Here is a 19,196-nt window from a genome sequence, read left to right on the forward strand (position 1 = left end):
AAAGAAACGGTTTTGACAGTCATATTTTTTATGTTATGAGTATTTAACCATCTGTAACTCAATCATTTAAATTTGATTCATTTTAGAACAGCATTGACTGAAGAAGCTCAAGTTGTAAATGAGAAAAAAGTGCTTTTAATTAATTATTTTAATTAAATATTGTTTAACTTTAAACAAACTGTTTAGTAGTGTAGATTGTGTAACTGGATTTTGTGTTGAATCTCCATGAGATAAAATAAAGTTAATTTAGTATTTATGAAGATGATTTAAAAATTTTAATTTGAATTCTTCTGTTCGTGTAAAGCATAATTTATTATAATTTATTTTATAATTAAATTTAGCTGAATACACTTTTACAATAATATGGTAAATATAATACTTGAAAATTATTGTTAAAATTAAATACACTATTTTTAATTAGAATAAGAACAATAAAAATCAATAGTAAAACCTCACATTGTAAGTTATAATCAGTAATAAGTGAAAAATCATTTTTCGAGTGTTAAATTAAAAACACAAGAGATAATATGCACTTAATCCTAATTGGTTTCTTTTACAAATAATACACAGTAAAACTTTAACCAGAAAATTTCTTCATATCCTCAAATATCAAATTTATTACACAATTTCTTTCAGAAAGCTTTACAGTAAGATAGGTTTGTTTTAGAAATGCTCAAAAATTAAAAATTTTCTATGTAAACTAATTGTCATTTATTTTCTAAGAAAAAAATAAAAAGAATGGAAGATATGTTATTGTTTATATGCATATAACATATACTAATGATATGCTTTTTTCAAATCAAATCAAATCAAATTTATTAGTATAAGGCACCAGCCTGTCACAAAGGGAGTTATTCCACTTAAATGTATCATAAAGAATATTACAAAAACAATTAAGTATTAAAAAACTTTATAACATAGTTATATAAATTGCAAATAAATCAATATGTTGGCCAATGGAACATTCTATACATCGCTTCCACCGAATCACATTCATTTAGACCAATAAGATCATATTTCTGCCCTAACTCTATGCTCTTCTCACATTCACAGATCAGATGAAATTTGGAAAAGGACATGTGACATCTTGGGCATAAATTATTCTCATATATATAGAGTTTGTTATCTATCATTAGAGTATTAGAATTAAGTCAAAGTTGAATAAAAAGTCTCTTCATTTTAAATGGTAAATTTGAAAATATATAGCTATTATTACTTGGATATAACAATATCAAACTATAACAATTTAGTGATATTCTTAAACGAGTGTCTTCTATGTCTCGCGATTGAGAAATATCAAGTACATTTCGGATAAGTTGCTGACACAGTTCTTCTTCAAGATCCGATGAGAATATAAATGGTTCAATTGAGCAGCCAAAACCATTTATCATTTTAGAAATTAGAAAAACCCAGTTTCTTTTAGATGGTTTCTGTATGGAATTCTTATATAATTGATATAAAAGATTGTACATAATTTCACCACTGTCTCTTAGCTTAATTATCAGCTTTATACATCTTTTTATGAAGAGTGCCGTAGGGCTAAATCTGCTTATCTCCAGTCTTAACATACTTCCAGGGGTTTTATAATCCAACCAAAACAGCCTACGTATGAATTTATTCTGTATAATTTCCAGCTTCTGAACATTGGAGAGACACCATAAAGGAGATGCATAGCTCATCGAGTTAAAAACCAAGGACTGAAATAGGTTAAACTGAGTTTGGATAGAATCCAAATGCGTCTTGGCACACAGCTTCATAACACCCTGGATTAACCCATTGGCCTTGACCATCATATCTTTAATCTGTCTTTCAAAAGAAAGCAAAGGTGAAAAAATTACTCCTAGAAATTTTTTTTCGTTGACCACATCAATCTCTATTATTAATATATAAAAAGACATATTTTTCTTAGGAAGTCTTGCTCCATTCCTGAATATCATTATGTGAGATTTCTTAGGATTAATGCTCAAATCCAATTGAGAAAAGTACATAGTTAATAGTTGTATTTTTCTTCTAAGAGTGACTGCTGTCGGTGCTAGAATAACAATATAGTTGGCATACGAGATAGAGTGGACCACAGTACTACCTATCGTGAATCCATCATCCTCATTATCTAAAATATCATTAATATCATAAGTATAAAAATTAAACAAATAGGGAGACCCTTGGTCTCTCTGTAACAGGCCTCGATCAATCGAACGAAGACATCCCTGTTCATCATTACATCTATAGATCATCTCATAATGCCCAAACAATAGACCGACCAATTTAACCATATAACTATCCGCTCCACAATGTAACATTTTATTCTGTAAAACCCGAACATTCACTGAGTCAAACGCCTTCTCAAGATCAACAAACAGAGCAAAAACTTTGTGTCTTTTTTTAAATAGCTGGATCTGGATAGTGGCCAACAAAACAAACAAAGTTAACTGAGTACCACGATTTGAAATGAAGGCAAACTGGGTTGGATTTAACAGATTCTCATATTCAATCCATTCAATAAATCTTGTAGACAACATAGCAGTAAAAAGTTTACGAAATGTCGAAAGTAGAGCTATCGGGCGATAGTTAGCTGGATTGGCTCTATCTCCTTTCTTATACACCATTTGAAAAACCACACGGTTCCATGAGTTAGGAATAACACCCATTACATAAAATCTATTGTATTGCCTGATTATATATTTTAAAATTGTAATGGGTAGAAGTTTTAATATTTTATTAGGAAACCCGTCAAAACCCAGGGCCGATTTAGTTTTGAGATTCTTGACACATGATTGAAGTTTTTGTATATTAAAGGCCTCTTCCATTGGCAAAAACTCCATTTCTTTCAATTTTCCCATTCTAGTAATAGCCAATTTATCTTTATATCTAGTCGAAAAATTATCAAAGAATTTATTCCATTCAACTAAAGGTATATTAATGGATCTTTTCGAATGAACAACAGGTCGTCGAAAACTATTGATCACTTCCCAAAATTTTTTGGAATCTTTGGTTTCTATTAAATATTTGTTTAAATCAGTATAATATCTTCTTCGTTTTGCTCTAATCAAATTGTTATAAATTCTTTTATTATCAATATATTTCTTCCAATCAATTTCCTTATTAGATTTTCTAAACTGATTCAAACTTTGCTGTTTTTTCTTCTTATGATAATAGCATTTATTGTCGTACCAACTTTGTATAAACCTTCGTGGCAAACTTTTGAAACAAAATTTAGCACGACACGAATTTAATAAACTAATAAAAATTTCATAGTTAACCAGCAGACTTAACTTATCCTCTTGATTTAACACTTCGTGAAACCTCTCTGGAACTTCTCTTGTTAACCTTTGTAAATTAAATCTTAAGCTTCTTATTTTGTCAAATCTTAATTGCTTCTGACCACCAGGATATAAAGAATTTGTTTCCCTCAAGTGACACAATAGGGTTAGCTGAATTGGAAAATGATTGGACTGATCATTGTCAACCACCGACATTGACTGGCAGAAATAAAGCATATCTTCATTGACTAGAATATAGTCAATAACAGATTTCCTAATGAGACTCAGGAACGTATATTCTCCGGAACATCCTCAGCTATTCTTCTATTTAGTATAGTTAAATTGTTATCCTGCAAAAATTCCAAGAAACGTCCTCCCGCCGGGTTAATCACACTGTCTTTGGATTTCCTAATGTTATTAATAACCGGATTATCTCCTTGATAAACTACATCCATATTTTCGCCAATACGGGCATTAAAGTCTCACCCCAAGATCCAACAGTCTGTAATATTACTCCAACGGTTAATCACTATTTGCAATTCCTCGATGTAATTACTATAATTTGCAGTTGAGTTAATATATACTAATATAATTCCTAATAACCTCGTTCTCCACAATTTGTGAAGTTTGGGATTTAGCCCAATTAAATTAAAAATATACCAAGGTTTAACTTGTACATTACCTTAAGTAACCAAACGATCTCTTAATTAATAATAGAAGGCCTCCTGCCGGTCTACCAAATCTTCGTTCCTTGTGTGCTGCACTATGAGTTAACCAGAAATCATCCTGTACCATGTTCTCCAAAAAACTAGAACTGATCGACCAAGTCTCAGAGATACCAGCAACATCGTTTGACATTAGGTAATGCTTTATGGATCGGTCACTAATCTTATTAACCATACCTTGGATATTCCAGAAGGTAATGTAAGCATTCCCAGCAACGGCGCAATGACCCAACCCCAGAGAAGTCAAAACCATTGAGTTCAGGTTGTTATTTCACCAAGTCACAAAGTTATTGATCCTTAAGCCATTTAATAACTCCTTACTATCATTCGTCAGCCTTGGCAGATTTCCAGTGCGAGACCCCTGGTTCCTTATAAAAAATGGTCTAATTGGATGATTTCATTTGAATATATATCGTATGTGAACATTAAGCCATTCTTAATATAATAATCATCTCTAACGATGATTTTATGGCCATTGGACTTCTCCTGGGCAATTCTTGCAACTAGTTTTTGCCTCCTGACCCTAGACCGTTTACATAAGTCAGCCATCAATATTATATTCTCCTTATACCTTTTCAACAAGTTAGGCTTTGCCTTCCAAAATACATGCAGGATTAAGTTTCTCTCATATACAGAACCAAGGGAGATTTTGACTATAGACTTGGTATCATTTCTGGAAATTCTGACCAAACTGGTCAAACAAAATTCCTCTACACCTAACCCATTTCTAATAAAACGAGAAATCTCGGCAGACGGGTCTTCAGTTGTAAACGAGAAATTAAAGATAACAATATTGTTCCTCGTTTTTTCATTTAATAACTTTTCTAATTGAAATTCTATCTTACCTCTCAACAGACTGTCGTAATTAACATCCTGTTCCAATTTTTCCACTTTATGAGACACAATATTCAAGTCCTCCTTTAGGTCATCATATCTCTTCTTCAATATACTTAGTTCTTCCTTAATTGCACTCAAATCAGCCGAGAGTTGAGAGAACTTCTCCTGAATTAGATCGTACACTGCTTTAATAGTGTAATGCGGTTTCTCACCAAGATCATCCTCCACAACAGCTGACAAAGTAAAATAGTCCTGAATATTTGCATCTCTTACTCCCACCAGATTCTGTTTCAATGGTGTTCCGTCTAATAAAACAAGATCCTCTTCAACAGCATCAGTTAAATTACATCTTTCAGTTTCACCAGAATCCCCCTTACGAGGTCTGCCTCGATCTCTCTTTTGCATATCCACCCTCTCGATGTCCGGAGGGGATCTCGATAACGGACCAGGGTTGGGTTCAATCCCTGAAATTAATAGTAGACCTTTAATTAACTTTAAACCTAGATTATTCATTTTAAATTGAATCATCTGGTAGCTCTTCATAACATTAGAAAAAACCCAAGCACTTCAACAACACTTCAAAGTTGAAACAAAAAGTCACCAACAGCATCGAAGCCGAGCCAACCTCCCCAATATGCTTTTTTAATTAAACTTATTTTTCAGTAAGTAATTTACTGATTAATTAGTAATTAACTTTTCAGCAATTATTCTAATAGAAATATTGCTCAATAGCTCTGTATGCTCTTTATATTACATAGAGAATGAAGAAAAATTATTATTATTTATGGAAGATGAATGCTTGCCCTCAATTGTTTCTGAACAACAAATTTAACTAACTTTCTGAATCAAAGAAAATTTTCTATTTTTAACTATTATCTACTTTTATATTTTAGAAAAATAGAAGATAATTTTTGACTAAGGAAATTAAATTTATCTGATAAACAAAATTACAATATTTTATATCATACCAACTCTTTATTAACAGGATACAAGTATCTTTGTTTATTTGTATCTTATTATAGCTCTTATAATATATCTGATTGTTAAAAGCAATTCAAATTAATTTAAACTGTATTTAATTAATAATATATTTAAAATTTATAAATGTGATTAAAATGCAAAGGATACCATACATATTATTTTTGAATTCGAGAGCAGCCCTCCTAATTATTCTTTCTCTCATTTGTTGAGCAGGATTTTTTGCAGACGTTGCTTTACTTTCACTCTTTCTTAATGTTAAGCGCTAAAAAAATATGTAAAATTAATGATATTAATTACAAAATCTAAATTCTTATGCTTTAAAATTAAAAATAAGTTTGTTACAAAATGTTAAAACACATCAAACTTAAATGGTGTAGAGCAAAGCATTGAAAATCTGAAGATCAAAAATCCAAATCCAGTCATTAAAAAATGGATATTAACCCTTTCAATGGTAACTTTGCTGTTGATGTTCTTTTGGTCTGGGTGGAAGATTTTACCTGTCTTTTGACCAAAATGCTAATCACTGATCATTACATTAAATGAACATAAAAATGTTTAATTTACATTTTAAACATATTTTTTATAGTACAGTATATAGACTATACTGTACTTAGGAATATTCCCCATACGTCACTCACTCTTCTGTTATTGCCAAGTCCACCATCGCGTCAAGCCTCAGAGCTCTGCGACATGACGCCTACACCTTCTACAAGCTAGATGTAATTTCTTTATACCCTTCTGTACCCACCTTTGAGGCCATAATGCTGGCCAACTCTCTCCTACTAAAAAGTGGCTTCAGCATCCAGCAGGTGCTTGATTGCAGGATGTGCTCATTTTCGTCACTGAGCATAATTACTTCCGTTTCAACCAGAGAATTTATTTACAAAAGCAAGGGGTCCCCATGGGCTCGCCTTTATCTGCCATCTTAGTGGAACTTGTCATGAGAGAGATAGAGCGCAGAACGTTCGATTCCCCGCTTGCATCTGCGCTATGTAGATGACGTCTTAGTAGCCTGGGAAGACACAGAGGAGGCCTTTCTTATCTTTAAGCAACAGCTCTCAAGTGTATACCCTTCCATCAATTTTACCTGGGAGAAAGAGAACGATGCTGCAATAACGTTCTTAGACCTGTGTATACACAAGTCTCTGGAAGGGCTACAATTCTCGATACACCACAAGTCCAACATAGCTCCGTACATCATCCCAGCAGAGGCCTTTCAGCCTCCTCGATATGTCAGCGCCGCCATCACCTCCCTCATTAGAAGGGCGTTTTTGCTTTCCTCCACACAGGAGCTGGCGAATATCGAGTTAGACAACATCAGTTTGGCAGTACGCACGGCTGGCTTCTCAGGTGCAAAATTTACATATGTGCTCAATAGGGTAAAGAAATCATTGTTTCCAAGCACCATGCTAAGCAGCAAGAGGGAGTTTTTGGTGGTTCAAACATCATTGCCATACCTCGGTCCCCTTTCAATATGTATCTGCAGAATATTTAGGAAGCACAACCTGGTACTACCATTAGCTCCACTTCCGAGCTTATGCAAGCTTCTTTGCAATGATAGAGACAAGTTCTCCATGCTCGAGAAGTCGGGGGTCTATGTTGTCCCGCTGGAAAATCTCACAACAGGAGTAAGCATACGATATATCGGGGCCTCCACCAGAATGCTTACCAGCCGCCTTGCCGAGCACCAAGATGATGTGGCGAGGGGTAGGCACTCCACAGAGCTTACAAGAAAGGTACTCGAACAGGGTTACAATCCGCTATGGTCACAAGCACTTATGCTCAAGAGCTGCAAAGATAGAAAAATTGTTTTCATCTGGGAATCCCTCCTTACCACCACTCTGGACGCATGCAACACTCCCACTCTTGATCTGCCCAACGTTTGGGTCACGCTGTACAAGCATTTGAGCACATTTTAGCATTGTCTAATGTACGTATAGCGTGAGCTCGGGTCTGCACATGAGCAGCCTCGCTAGTCGTGGAGCCAGATGCTCGATCGGCTTTAGAACGTTTTGAATTTTTGTTTTTGCATTCTTAACGGCTTTGGCAAAGCTTTATCCATTCTATTCTACATCAGATTAGTTCCATTTAAAGTTTTTTTGGCAAATTTATGCACTCGCCTGATGACGACGACAGTAAGGTTCGTCGAAAGTACTTGCAACAAGCAAATGTGGATATAACGCCGAACTCAGTGAACTTTTTGCAACGTTTATACAGTATTTGGCATGAAAATTATTGTAGTGATGCCTGTTTTACCTAACCAATTCAGAATTTAAGTTCTTTGTCATATTTTATGTTTCTGTGACTGTTTGAATATGGTGAAAATTATAAGGAACTGTGTCTAACATTCATTTAAAATTCATAACTTTTTAATTTTGAAATTATAATTAGTGTACTTTTTTAAATATAGTGATTCAGTAAATGATATCTTGAATCTATAAGCACAACGTTCCTACATTCCTTGTAAAATACTGGCTTTAAGTTAAACACACAAACTTGAATTACAGTATACTTGCAATTTACAGTATTTAAAATGCTAATTTACATGTATATTTGAAAATCTGAATAGAGTCTAGCCCCAGTTAGTCCAGATTTTCAACATTTCACTGTATTTATATTTATATCATATAATATTACATAATAAAAATTTAATTTTATAGAGTACAGTTTTTATGCGGGGGATGGGGACTGCATAAAAGAAAATGCATTAAAAAAAAATCGCGCGAAACTTCACGAGTGGCTATAAAAAATAGTTTTCACAACACGATTAAAAAAATATTTTTTTTTATGCGGTGAATAGGGACCGCATAAAAAAAGTCTCATGTAGAAAATAACTCGAAACCGTACGAAATAACTAGGAATTGCTTTTTTAACTCCTTGGGCCTTTTTCTGCAACACCTAATGGGGAAAAAAATCCTCTAAGAATTTTAATTTTTATATTAATTAATTATTTCCACTTAAATACCAATCTAACATTAAAAAGTTAAAAATAATCGTTAAATAATGATTTTATTTGATAAATATGGCTGCAGGAAGTGTTATTTCATCTAACAAGGCCTGAAATTTCACACCTGCAGTCTAAAGCTGGAGGAGAGCTAACTTATGCATCTGTTCAAATATAACATAATATTTATGGTTTTTATGCTATTAAAATAAGAGGGGACCGAAATAAACGTATGAGAAAAAAATTTTACTGAATAAAAAATGAAAAAACCTGCTGATGTCATAGAAAACAACCAATAGAGTTTTTAAAAATTTTACAGGAGTCAATTATGTTCCAATTTGATTGAAATTTTCATATACCGCACAAAAAAAATCGCACAAAACAAATCGCACAAATAAAATTCGCACAGAAAAAGACCGCACAAAAACAGGTTTGACTGTACAATAATAGTAGTAGATTAACTACTACAATAATAATAGTTAATCTAAAATTTATTTGATTATTATTTTTCCATAAATTAATGAATTTTCTAAACAAATATAATTTCAAATAACCTTTTTTAGCTTGTAATCATGAAAATCAATATATATTATAAAAGTAAGTATACAATGTGCGTGCCGCTAAAACTCAAAAATGAGTCCCAGTACAATCAAGGGAGTTATATGGTATGGTAGTCCTCTGTCCCCCATCCATGAAGAAGGCTCCCGTTTTTACCCGAAGGGCATGCTGTTGAAGATATAAGGGCTGAAAGTTTCGCCCTCTAGAAATTTCTAGAACGGTCCAGAACATTCGAGAGTATTCGAGAGCATTCCACAACATTCCAAAATGTTCTGGAACATTCAGGAACATCACAGAACATCCCAGATCATTATGAAACGTTCTGGAACATTGTGGACCATTCGAAGCCTTTTTTGTATGGCTGGAACTACCCATTGGTGGGGGTATATAAAGCAAAATCTGTCGTGGGTTCAAACATCAGTTTCTTATCAGTGACGAAGAGAAGAACCAAAAAAGAAGCCAAAATTCCAAAGTAGTGCAGTGAATGAATAAAAACAAACAGTGAAGAAGGTTCCCGTTTTTACCTGAAGGATGTGCTGTTTAAGATATAAGGGCTGGAAGTTTCGCCCTCTAGAAATTTCTAGAACAGTCCAGAACATTCGAGAGTATTTGAGAGCATTCCACAACATTCCAGAATGTTCTGGAACGTTCGGGAACATCCCGGAACATGTATTCCTTAACAATATCTGAACAGGAAGTGGACGTGGGGATGGAATAACAATGTATTCCTTAACAATGGGAGTGTTAAGAGAAAGCGACGTGCAAGATTTACAGGCACAGATGTGGTTTTCGCGGAAAATCGAAGAAATTTTTAGATCCATCTAAAAATTCTCTGATTAGTCTGGAAACAGGTGGAACCTAATTCTTGCATTCTGTAAAAATGGGTAAGATTGGCTATAATGTAATAATTTTAATCTTCGCTATTGTTACTTTTTGCCTGAGCAACGCTGGGCTTATCTGCTAGTTATAAAATAAAAATAGAGATTGTCTGAATTTTTTTTCCATGTAAAAGACCTCAAAGAAAATTGATATATACTTTCTCTTGTCTTATTCAATATAAAATTTGAAAACAGCATTAACAAGTTTCAAGTTTCTATATAAATTTTAGCTGATTACCAGGATATATGTTATTGATTCTATTACCAAGACTAAAGAAATTCTTATACAATTTGTCATTTCACATTAAAGTAGTTCCTTCTGCTTATTCAAAGTGTTAATAATAACTCAGCAATGTATAAATTAAGTTTAGATCAGTTAAGAACTAAAGTTAAATATATATGTTGAAAATCTTATGATACTCTGTCCCATAAGTCAGTGACATTTCAAACATTAATAAACTGAATCATCATTTGTGACTCATCATCACAAATATGAAGAGGTTAACAGTCATGTTGCATAGGATCTATATATAGCTTGTAAATGATAGCCAAATAATGAAGACTCTTCACTTATTATACTAAATTACTAGTAAGGTTTAATTAAAATTACCATAATGTTACACTAATCTAATATTCAGAAGAACAAAAACACAAAAACATTAAACAAATCAAAAAGTAAGTGTGTTATTTCAAATAAAATGTTCTCAAGACATTAAATTTTTTAAAACAATTCTGAGGTTTTAAAACATAATTAGAATATTCTTAACACGTCATTTTTCTGTTCAAATTTAATGTTCTGTTCTTATAGTTTGGATCTATTGTTAAGACGTTAACATCTTAAAAATCAGTTAATATGAAATAAAACACTCACTTCTTCAACTGTTAGTATTTCTGTAGTTTCATATTTTTTGAAATATTAGAAATAAATAGTGTTTACTGTTTCAAAGTTGTTACACTTACCATATAATAATTTAACAATTTGTTTACGTTTATTATTTAAAACTTTATTTCATGTTATTTAAATTAAATTTTACAATTTAAATTTGTGAATTTTAATACATTCTAAAATCGAAATGTGAATTCTTTTAAACGTCACCCAATTATTTGTTATTCTGTTTTTTTAATTGTAACTAAGTTCTACTTGAAATAATGATGCTAAATTAGTCCAAGAAGATTTCAAAAGATAAATTGTATCAACCAAAATATTTATAACAATTAATTTTTTAATATTTGCATATGATATCAAGCTTTATGTAATCTTTTTATTTTAAAAATGACTTCATAATGAAAATTTAAACAAAATCTCAGTTTAATTCTGGTTTAAATAAACACAAAGTCCTTCAAGCATCAGTCTTGATAAATAGCATAATAAAAATGGATTGTTTCAAAAGATTCTTCCAAAAATACTAACTTTACACCATATACTTTTTTATAAATATTACTCATTAACTATCAGAAAAATTCTAATTCATAGTTACATATCATTATTATTATATATATATAATACAAAATAAAAAAATAAATGCATAACATATTTGAATTAACAAATTTTCTATTTAAAGTTATTTTTTGTAAGTTAAAATGAATGAAATAAAAAAAAAATATTTACTTCAATTCTTTTTTCATATTTTTGTCCTTGAATTATCCTTTGCACATAGACACTAGGAACATGAATACTTTCAGGATTAAGTGAACCAATATCAACAATTTCTTCAACCTGTAAATGTAATTTTAAAATTTATTTTTCAGTTTTGGAGGATCTCTATTTCTTATACAAAAACATACCTCAGCTATAGTAACTTTTGCAGCTTTACACATTGGAGTATTAAAATTGTTGGCTGTTTTCCTAAATTTTTAAAAACAAAATATTAAATTGCATATAATATGTAGAAATATAAATAGAAAGGACAATAATATTCTAGTGGTTATAATCGTCTTCAAATTATGGATAGGACGATAATGTTCTAGTGTCCGTAACCATTTTCAGTCTTCCTCACACCTCCTTCAACTGTTGCCTCCCTTTACTCGTCTCCTCCACAACCCCTCGTTTATTTTCTTAACAGTTAAGGAATTTAACTCATCTAACCCCCACATTATGACATTAAATTAAAGATGAATAATAGTTATATATCTCAAATTAAAACAAAAAGCATAAAACTAATTATTATAATGGATTTATGAAATTATAAATTCTGGATTTTTTTGTAAATATTAGTCATTAATTATCATAAAAATTCTAAATCATATTATGATTTAGAATTTCTTTTTTCAAATCTTGTAATGTTTACAATTTTTAGAATAACTATTTCCTTCAATAGATTCTAGTTAATTGAGACTTTGGCCCAATTAATTTGCCATTCCAAATTTTACGTGAAACAAAAAAGATAAACCATTTATTTAACAATAAAAATGTTTAAGTAAATTCTGGAACAAATGGTACAGATTAGAAAAAATATTTATACTAAAAATAATATCAATTTAACATATATATCAAGCATTACTTCAATTGCTTCACAAGTGTATTTCACCAATTTTCCAAGATAAAATGTCTAAATATTTCCAGTAGATCTTTTTTTAAACAATCTAAATAAAAATGTGCCACACAGATAACAAGAATCAACAAAATTTTTCTTGACTTCTTTAACTTGTTGTAGTTCCACCATGCCTGAATTTATTAGCCATTCAGAAATCATCTGTTTGTTCTTATTAATATAATATGAAATTGTTAAGCTGCCTTTTTAAGCACCTTAACCAAATGCAAACTTTCTAACATATTAAAACAGTATAACACAATTTATGTAATTCATTGTTTAGGAAAACAATGAATTACATAAGTCCAATATTGTTAAAAAATATTAAAAAATATTAAAAAACTGACATAGATGACATAGCTTCACTACACTGTTTCCCATACTTTTCAGACTAGCATCCTCTTTTAGTGCATGTATTATATTAGTTTTTGTTTGTTTCAAGATGAATTTTTGTCTCCCTTGTCTTTACACCCCTTCCGTCCCTTTTTAATAGTTTATCTTTCCAGTACTAGTTTAATTATTGCAGTCCAATATTGTTTATATATCAGGAAACTATCCAGATATGGCATAATAAAATCAGTCTGTTTCATTGGCATTGTAAATGTCATATTGTACAAATTAAACAATTTAGTGTATTTTCACTGCTGAGTACTTATATCAACAACATTGGCTTTCTTGCTGTATTTTTTCTTAAATTTAATGTCACAACTAGATTTCTATTGAGATAATCAATCACCTGTTGCTTTGATCATATTTACAGCTCAGTTTTTTTTAATCTAACTTTTCTCATTTAGTTTTCAGTAGTGGATCACACCTCATCTAATTATGTTTAGAGATCCATCAATTGAAGGCTTCCCCAATATCTAGACATTCAATCTGTTTCATCCATTCATGTGGAGTTTTTCTAGCATGTATGCATGGTTCTGTTTGATTATGAAAATCCAGATTTTTGTTTATCTGAGTGTTAACACCTCTGTTCTACTGTACTGGATAATTTAATTAAACTGACAATGATATATAACTTTCTGATGAAATGTCTAATAAAATTACCAGTTTATTTAAAATTTAAGAAGTGCAATATAAATCCATAGCTTTCAGTATTCTGTATTTGTCAAATAACCGGTCTAAAGACTGAAATGAAATGATTTAACAGATCATTAAATCAATTACCTAATTGGTTCAATTTCAGTGATAAATGACAGCAAAAATAAGAATGGTTTTTTTTATTTTAATATAATGTTATTAATTATTAATTTTCTATATGAAAATAAGATATTTTGAGATGAAAAAAGAACTACTACTAGATGTATTGTATTAAAATTAATTTTAAGTGGGAATTTTAATATTGAATTTAGTATAATTCTTTTTTTCTCTAACCTGAATATTAAATTTCCAGCTCTGTCTGCTTTCCAAGCTTTCACCAGGGCAAAATCACCAGTAATAGCTTCTTCTAAAATGTAATTTCGTCCATTTATGATACGTTCCTGAAAGAAAATGTAAAAATTTTCAATAACCTTCTAATATTTACAAAATTATGCTTCGTTATTAAGGGAAGTTTCTAATATTCTTCTGTTTGCATTAAAATAAGTATATTTTAGTTTTGAAAATTATGAAAATTTTGTTACCAAATGATCAAAAACAACATAAAGAAATTTTATATCATATTATTAGGCTTTTAATTTTATTTGTAATGTTGCTAAGTAATATTTTAAATGAAATAAAATAACAATATCAGAAAAAGAACAACTTTGCTTTGTATTTTTGTCTTATCTCATATTATTAATCAAACATTCATATTTCTTTTACTACCACCATTATTCAAAAGCTTGCTGAATTTGTTAAAAGCATTAGAAATAAAATATAAGTCAAGAAATTTTATTAGTAATATACATAAAACTCTTCTTATATAGCATCATATTAGTAATAAATAACAATTAAATAGTCCCCAAAAATTAAATAATAGCAATATGATAAACACACATTTCTCTGAAAATTATATTATTATGATATATTATAAGATGACATAGCTTCACTACACTGTTTCCCATACTTTTCAGACTAGCATCCTCTTTTAGTGCATGTATTATATTAGTTTTTGTTTGTTTCAAGATGAATTTTTGTCTCCCTTGTCTTTACACCCCTTCCGTCCCTTGCCTTCCAGTGCCCCCTCAAATCTTCTACCATCTTTAAGGAGGTGGTAGCATGGTAGCAACTAATTTGGTAATCACTGTTTTACACCTTAGTATTTATTAAATTTTTCTTTAATGTCATGTCTTGCTCCTTAGTTACATATCATCAACATGCATCTGAAGTAATGCTGGCAAGGTAAAAATCACAAAAGCATTGAGTTAATTGCAATATCTTTACTAATGTTGTTAATATAAACTTTAATAGATTTATAAATCTATTATCTTTATATAAAATCAAATAATGCATGAGAAGAGAATTTTTACTTTTTTCTTACTATTCAAAAGTAGTTGTTATTAGCCAAGAGATGAAAAAAAACAATGTAGAGTATATAAATAACCAACGAAGAAAGAAGAAAGAATAATAATAAGTTGAAAAATCACAATTTTTATCAATTTTGCACTTTTTATAAAAATTCAGACTATTTACACCATTGTGCACATAAAGACAGACTGTCCACTTAGGGTTGATTTACACACAACAGTGACGTGCCGGCACAGTGACCGTTTAGTGCAGTAAGCATCGATAAATATCACACATAGCCAATCAGAGTTTCACCTACGACATTTGTATGATTGACAGAATACAGATCACGTGTCGTATATGAAACTCTGAATGGCTATGTGTGATATTTATCGATGCTTACTGCACTAAACGGTCACTGTGCCGGCACGTCACTGTTGTGTGTAAATTGACCCTTAACCATATATCCGGGGACAAAAGAGATCTTTCCAGCATTGCACAAGTGTATGCATGTGGTGCATGCTTATTCCAGTGCTAAAATAACCAAGGAAATCAATTTAATACAATTTAACAAAGCATGCAAATAATCTTTAACTATAAAGACAATACTGCAGAAATTGATACAAAAAGGTAAGCTTTTATTTTGTAAGAAGAACATGTTCAAAACAATTGTCTTCAGTGGCAATAAAGATGATAATAAACGATGCTTTTAGCCCACGACTATAAATTAGATAAAGTTAGATAACCTAATAAATAGGATTTAACAATTTGGAGGGCTTATCACACCAAGGCCGACAGAAAGAAGGACCAGATCTTTTACAAAAAAGTTAGTCTTTAATAATCACATTTCAAATTTAGGTAAGGATGCATTTCAGGTACAAGGACCCCTCATCAGCTTACAAACACACGGTACCAACATAATAATTATAACACTAATAGTTAACCAATACAAAGGAATATCTAATATATACAGTGCAGTGTATTTACAATTTTTAATGTAACCCATATACTAAAGAACTAAAACTATTGAGCATAAAATTTTCCAATACAATGACAATGTGATATATCATATTACACTGGTCCCAAATAATATGATATACCAAATAATAAACTACATCACTTGTAGCACACCCCAAAGTCACTTGCTATTACATGGTTAAACTTCTAAAATGAAAAAGGAAAAAAAAAAGATCCTGTAAATCAGTGTTTTCCAAACTTTGTTCTGTAAAAAATTACCAAAATTTTGAACCTAGAATGGTTCTACATGCTGTGACAAGTTCAAACAAAGTTATAAAGTAATAAATTTTTCTTATAAAATTTACTTCTCACTATGCAAAATATGATATTAAATAAAAACAAACAAATAATAAATCCTGTTTAAGTACACAGTATTTTATGGTATATCAAAAATAATTTTTAATATAAATAAATGTCACTAAATTATTTAAAATAGCTAAATATTGTGAAAAAGTATACAAAATATAAATAATTATTATTTACAGGTCTACATAACTGTAGAAAAGAATAATAAAGTAAATTCAGTTAAATTGTTAAAGATAATAATACTGAAAATTGTTTATTACCTTATCAAATGAGTTTAAATAAAAATTTATAAATGATTTTATTTAATTCAAATTTTTATCTCATATTAGTACTGAACAAATATTTTGTTTTGACTCAAACACCTTATGCCTCCGAGAATTAGTATTTATTATATTACAAACATTTTCTACCTGCTCAACAGGTCATCATCAGATAATTTAAACTCTTGAAATGTTTCCTTGCACAGGTTCTAGGTTCAAACGTTTACACGAAACAAAAATTCAAATTTCTAAAACTGTTCGAACAATCCGTTTAAATACAAAAATATAAACAATAACTAAAATTAATTAAATAAATGTATGGATCAACTAAATATTAAATTAAAGAACATAAACTAACATAAAATGCAATAAAAACTATATATCTATACAATAAATATATTTATATGGGATGAGCGTATGCTGTATAATTGATTATACGGGGTTATTATCAATCATAAATTTCCATGCAGTTGGTAAATTTGTGGCGTCCTTATAGTTCAAACACATGCCCGTGGTGCCTGATCTGTATATTTCAAATTTTTCCATAGTTAATGCTAATGATGGTGAGCATATTTGTTTAATAACCTTAGCTTCATTCCAATTAATTACTGATCCTTCAGTTTGTGCCATTCTAAATAAGGCTGTATTGCAGTGTCCTTTACTTATGTCATACATATGTTCTTTAAGTCTTTTATTCAAGCTCCTGTTGGTGACTCCTATGTATTCTTTATTAAGATCCAACTGATCATTTTTGTATGGTATTTTATAGACCCCAGAGCATTCATCACCTTTGATGTTATCCTTGTCGTTCCTAAGTGCACTGTAAATGGTGGGTGCCCATTTATAGATCAACTTTGTGTTCCTACAGTTGGCTACTTCCTTCATTATAGCGGACAATCCTTTTCTGTAAGTGAATTTAGTGATTTCTCTGTTTAAATTCCCTTTTGGTTTCTTTTTGTTAGGTACTAGGTAAGATTTTAAGTTTTCAACTATTGGCTTTCTAAATCCTAAGGATGTTGCAATGGCCCTGATTCTATTCAACTCTTGCATTCTGTCATATATGTTGGAGCAATAAGCAAATGCCCTTCTAATAAGGGCCCTAAATGCCAATAGTTTGTAAGTGGGCAGATCATTAGATGTGGAGGGAATGTATAGTGGGTCATGCGTAAGTTTAATGTATACTATTGTGGATAAGGAACCTTTTTTAAATGTAATGTTGATATCCAAAAAATGCACCTCTGTTGTGCTAAGCTGGTCCAGTTTTAGCGTTAAGCCATGGTTATTAGAATTCATCTCATTCAAAAAATGTATTTTTTCGTCATTTTTCCATAAAATGAATACGTCATCTATGTATCGTTTGTACAAAACTATTTCATCCTTAAAGGTTCTAATAGTAGTCTGCTCCAATCTACGTATAACCAATTCACAGAGTAACCCGAACATAGAGCTGCCCATGGGCATACCTTTCCTTTGTTTATAAATCTTGCCATCAAAAATGAAAACTGAATGATAACATATCTAGTCAGCCAGTATTTTCATATCTTCAGGATAGACCTTTGGGTCTAACATGCAAAAGGTGTCTATTGTTGTAAAACGCACGTGGTGAAAAAGAGTCTGATGAGGGGATAGGAGAAAATTAAACTTCTTTATTTTATTTTTCACCCGCGTTTGTTAATTTATACAGGATTATCGTTTGTATTCCGACACTCCTTGGACAAGGTCATAAATTTTTGACACTTGGGCAGAATCGTTATTCTAAGATCTCGTGACAAAAGAATTGAGGTATACGACGCGTTACAAAAGGAACACGAAAAAAAAACCTATAACTAATTACTTAAAACTACTTATACTAGAGAAGAAAAAAGAAGGCGTAGATAATAGGATAGAACCAGACAAGAACGGGTACCCAAACTTAGCTAGCGAACTCATGGTGGTGGCTATAACTCAGGCCTTCTTGGACGATACGAAATTCGATGACTGTAGAGTTCGAATTTTCTCCTTCCTTTGTGTTTCCTTCAATAAACTTCCAGAAGGGCTTTTGTATTAGATTACTAGAGTTCCTCTCTAGATTCTGCTACGTTCAGCTTGCTGCCTCCTTCGTTCTCCCGTTGGCGCGAAATTCTTGGAGACCTCACCAAACATGTTCTTACAGCTCGATGTCTCAGCCAAAAGTGTCCAGTCTATCTCCCTTTTAGCCCCTCCAGGCTATCCGTTTCTTTTGTCTTATAACCAGTTCGTCGCCACCCACAGAGAGAAGTTTCCAGAAGAAGGGGGACAAGGAAACAAAGGGTAGAGGAATAAAGGAAAATGGGAAATATATATGTACAAATAAAATATACAAAAAAAAGATATGGCGTAAGACCACACTATCAAGGCTTGAAAACATGCATCTAGCTTTATTGACAGATATAGATTTTCGAAGTCCATGACCGAAGCAATCTCTTCGTCCCCTAAAGATGCATTCTGAAG

General features: G+C 31.2%; 1 protein-coding gene across 1 annotated transcript in view; it reads right to left on the bottom strand.

Moving 5' to 3' along the window:
* The window catches only part of LOC136981900 (succinyl-CoA:3-ketoacid coenzyme A transferase 1, mitochondrial-like), a 156,736-nt gene that overhangs the window by 87,407 nt on the left and 50,133 nt on the right, over positions 1 to 19,196 (bottom strand). The window contains exons 6-9 of the mRNA XM_067278283.1: positions 14,092 to 14,198; positions 11,969 to 12,029; positions 11,793 to 11,900; positions 5,951 to 6,065 (exon numbers count right to left, since the gene is read on the bottom strand). Of these exons, the coding sequence (XP_067134384.1) occupies positions 5,951 to 6,065; positions 11,793 to 11,900; positions 11,969 to 12,029; positions 14,092 to 14,198 (391 nt within the window). The remainder of the gene's footprint in view (positions 1 to 5,950; positions 6,066 to 11,792; positions 11,901 to 11,968; positions 12,030 to 14,091; positions 14,199 to 19,196) is intronic.

This window comes from Centruroides vittatus, unplaced genomic scaffold (assembly GCF_030686945.1).
Source record: "Centruroides vittatus isolate TY-2023 unplaced genomic scaffold, ASM3068694v2 contig_799, whole genome shotgun sequence".
Lineage (NCBI taxonomy): Eukaryota > Metazoa > Arthropoda > Arachnida > Scorpiones > Buthidae > Centruroides > Centruroides vittatus.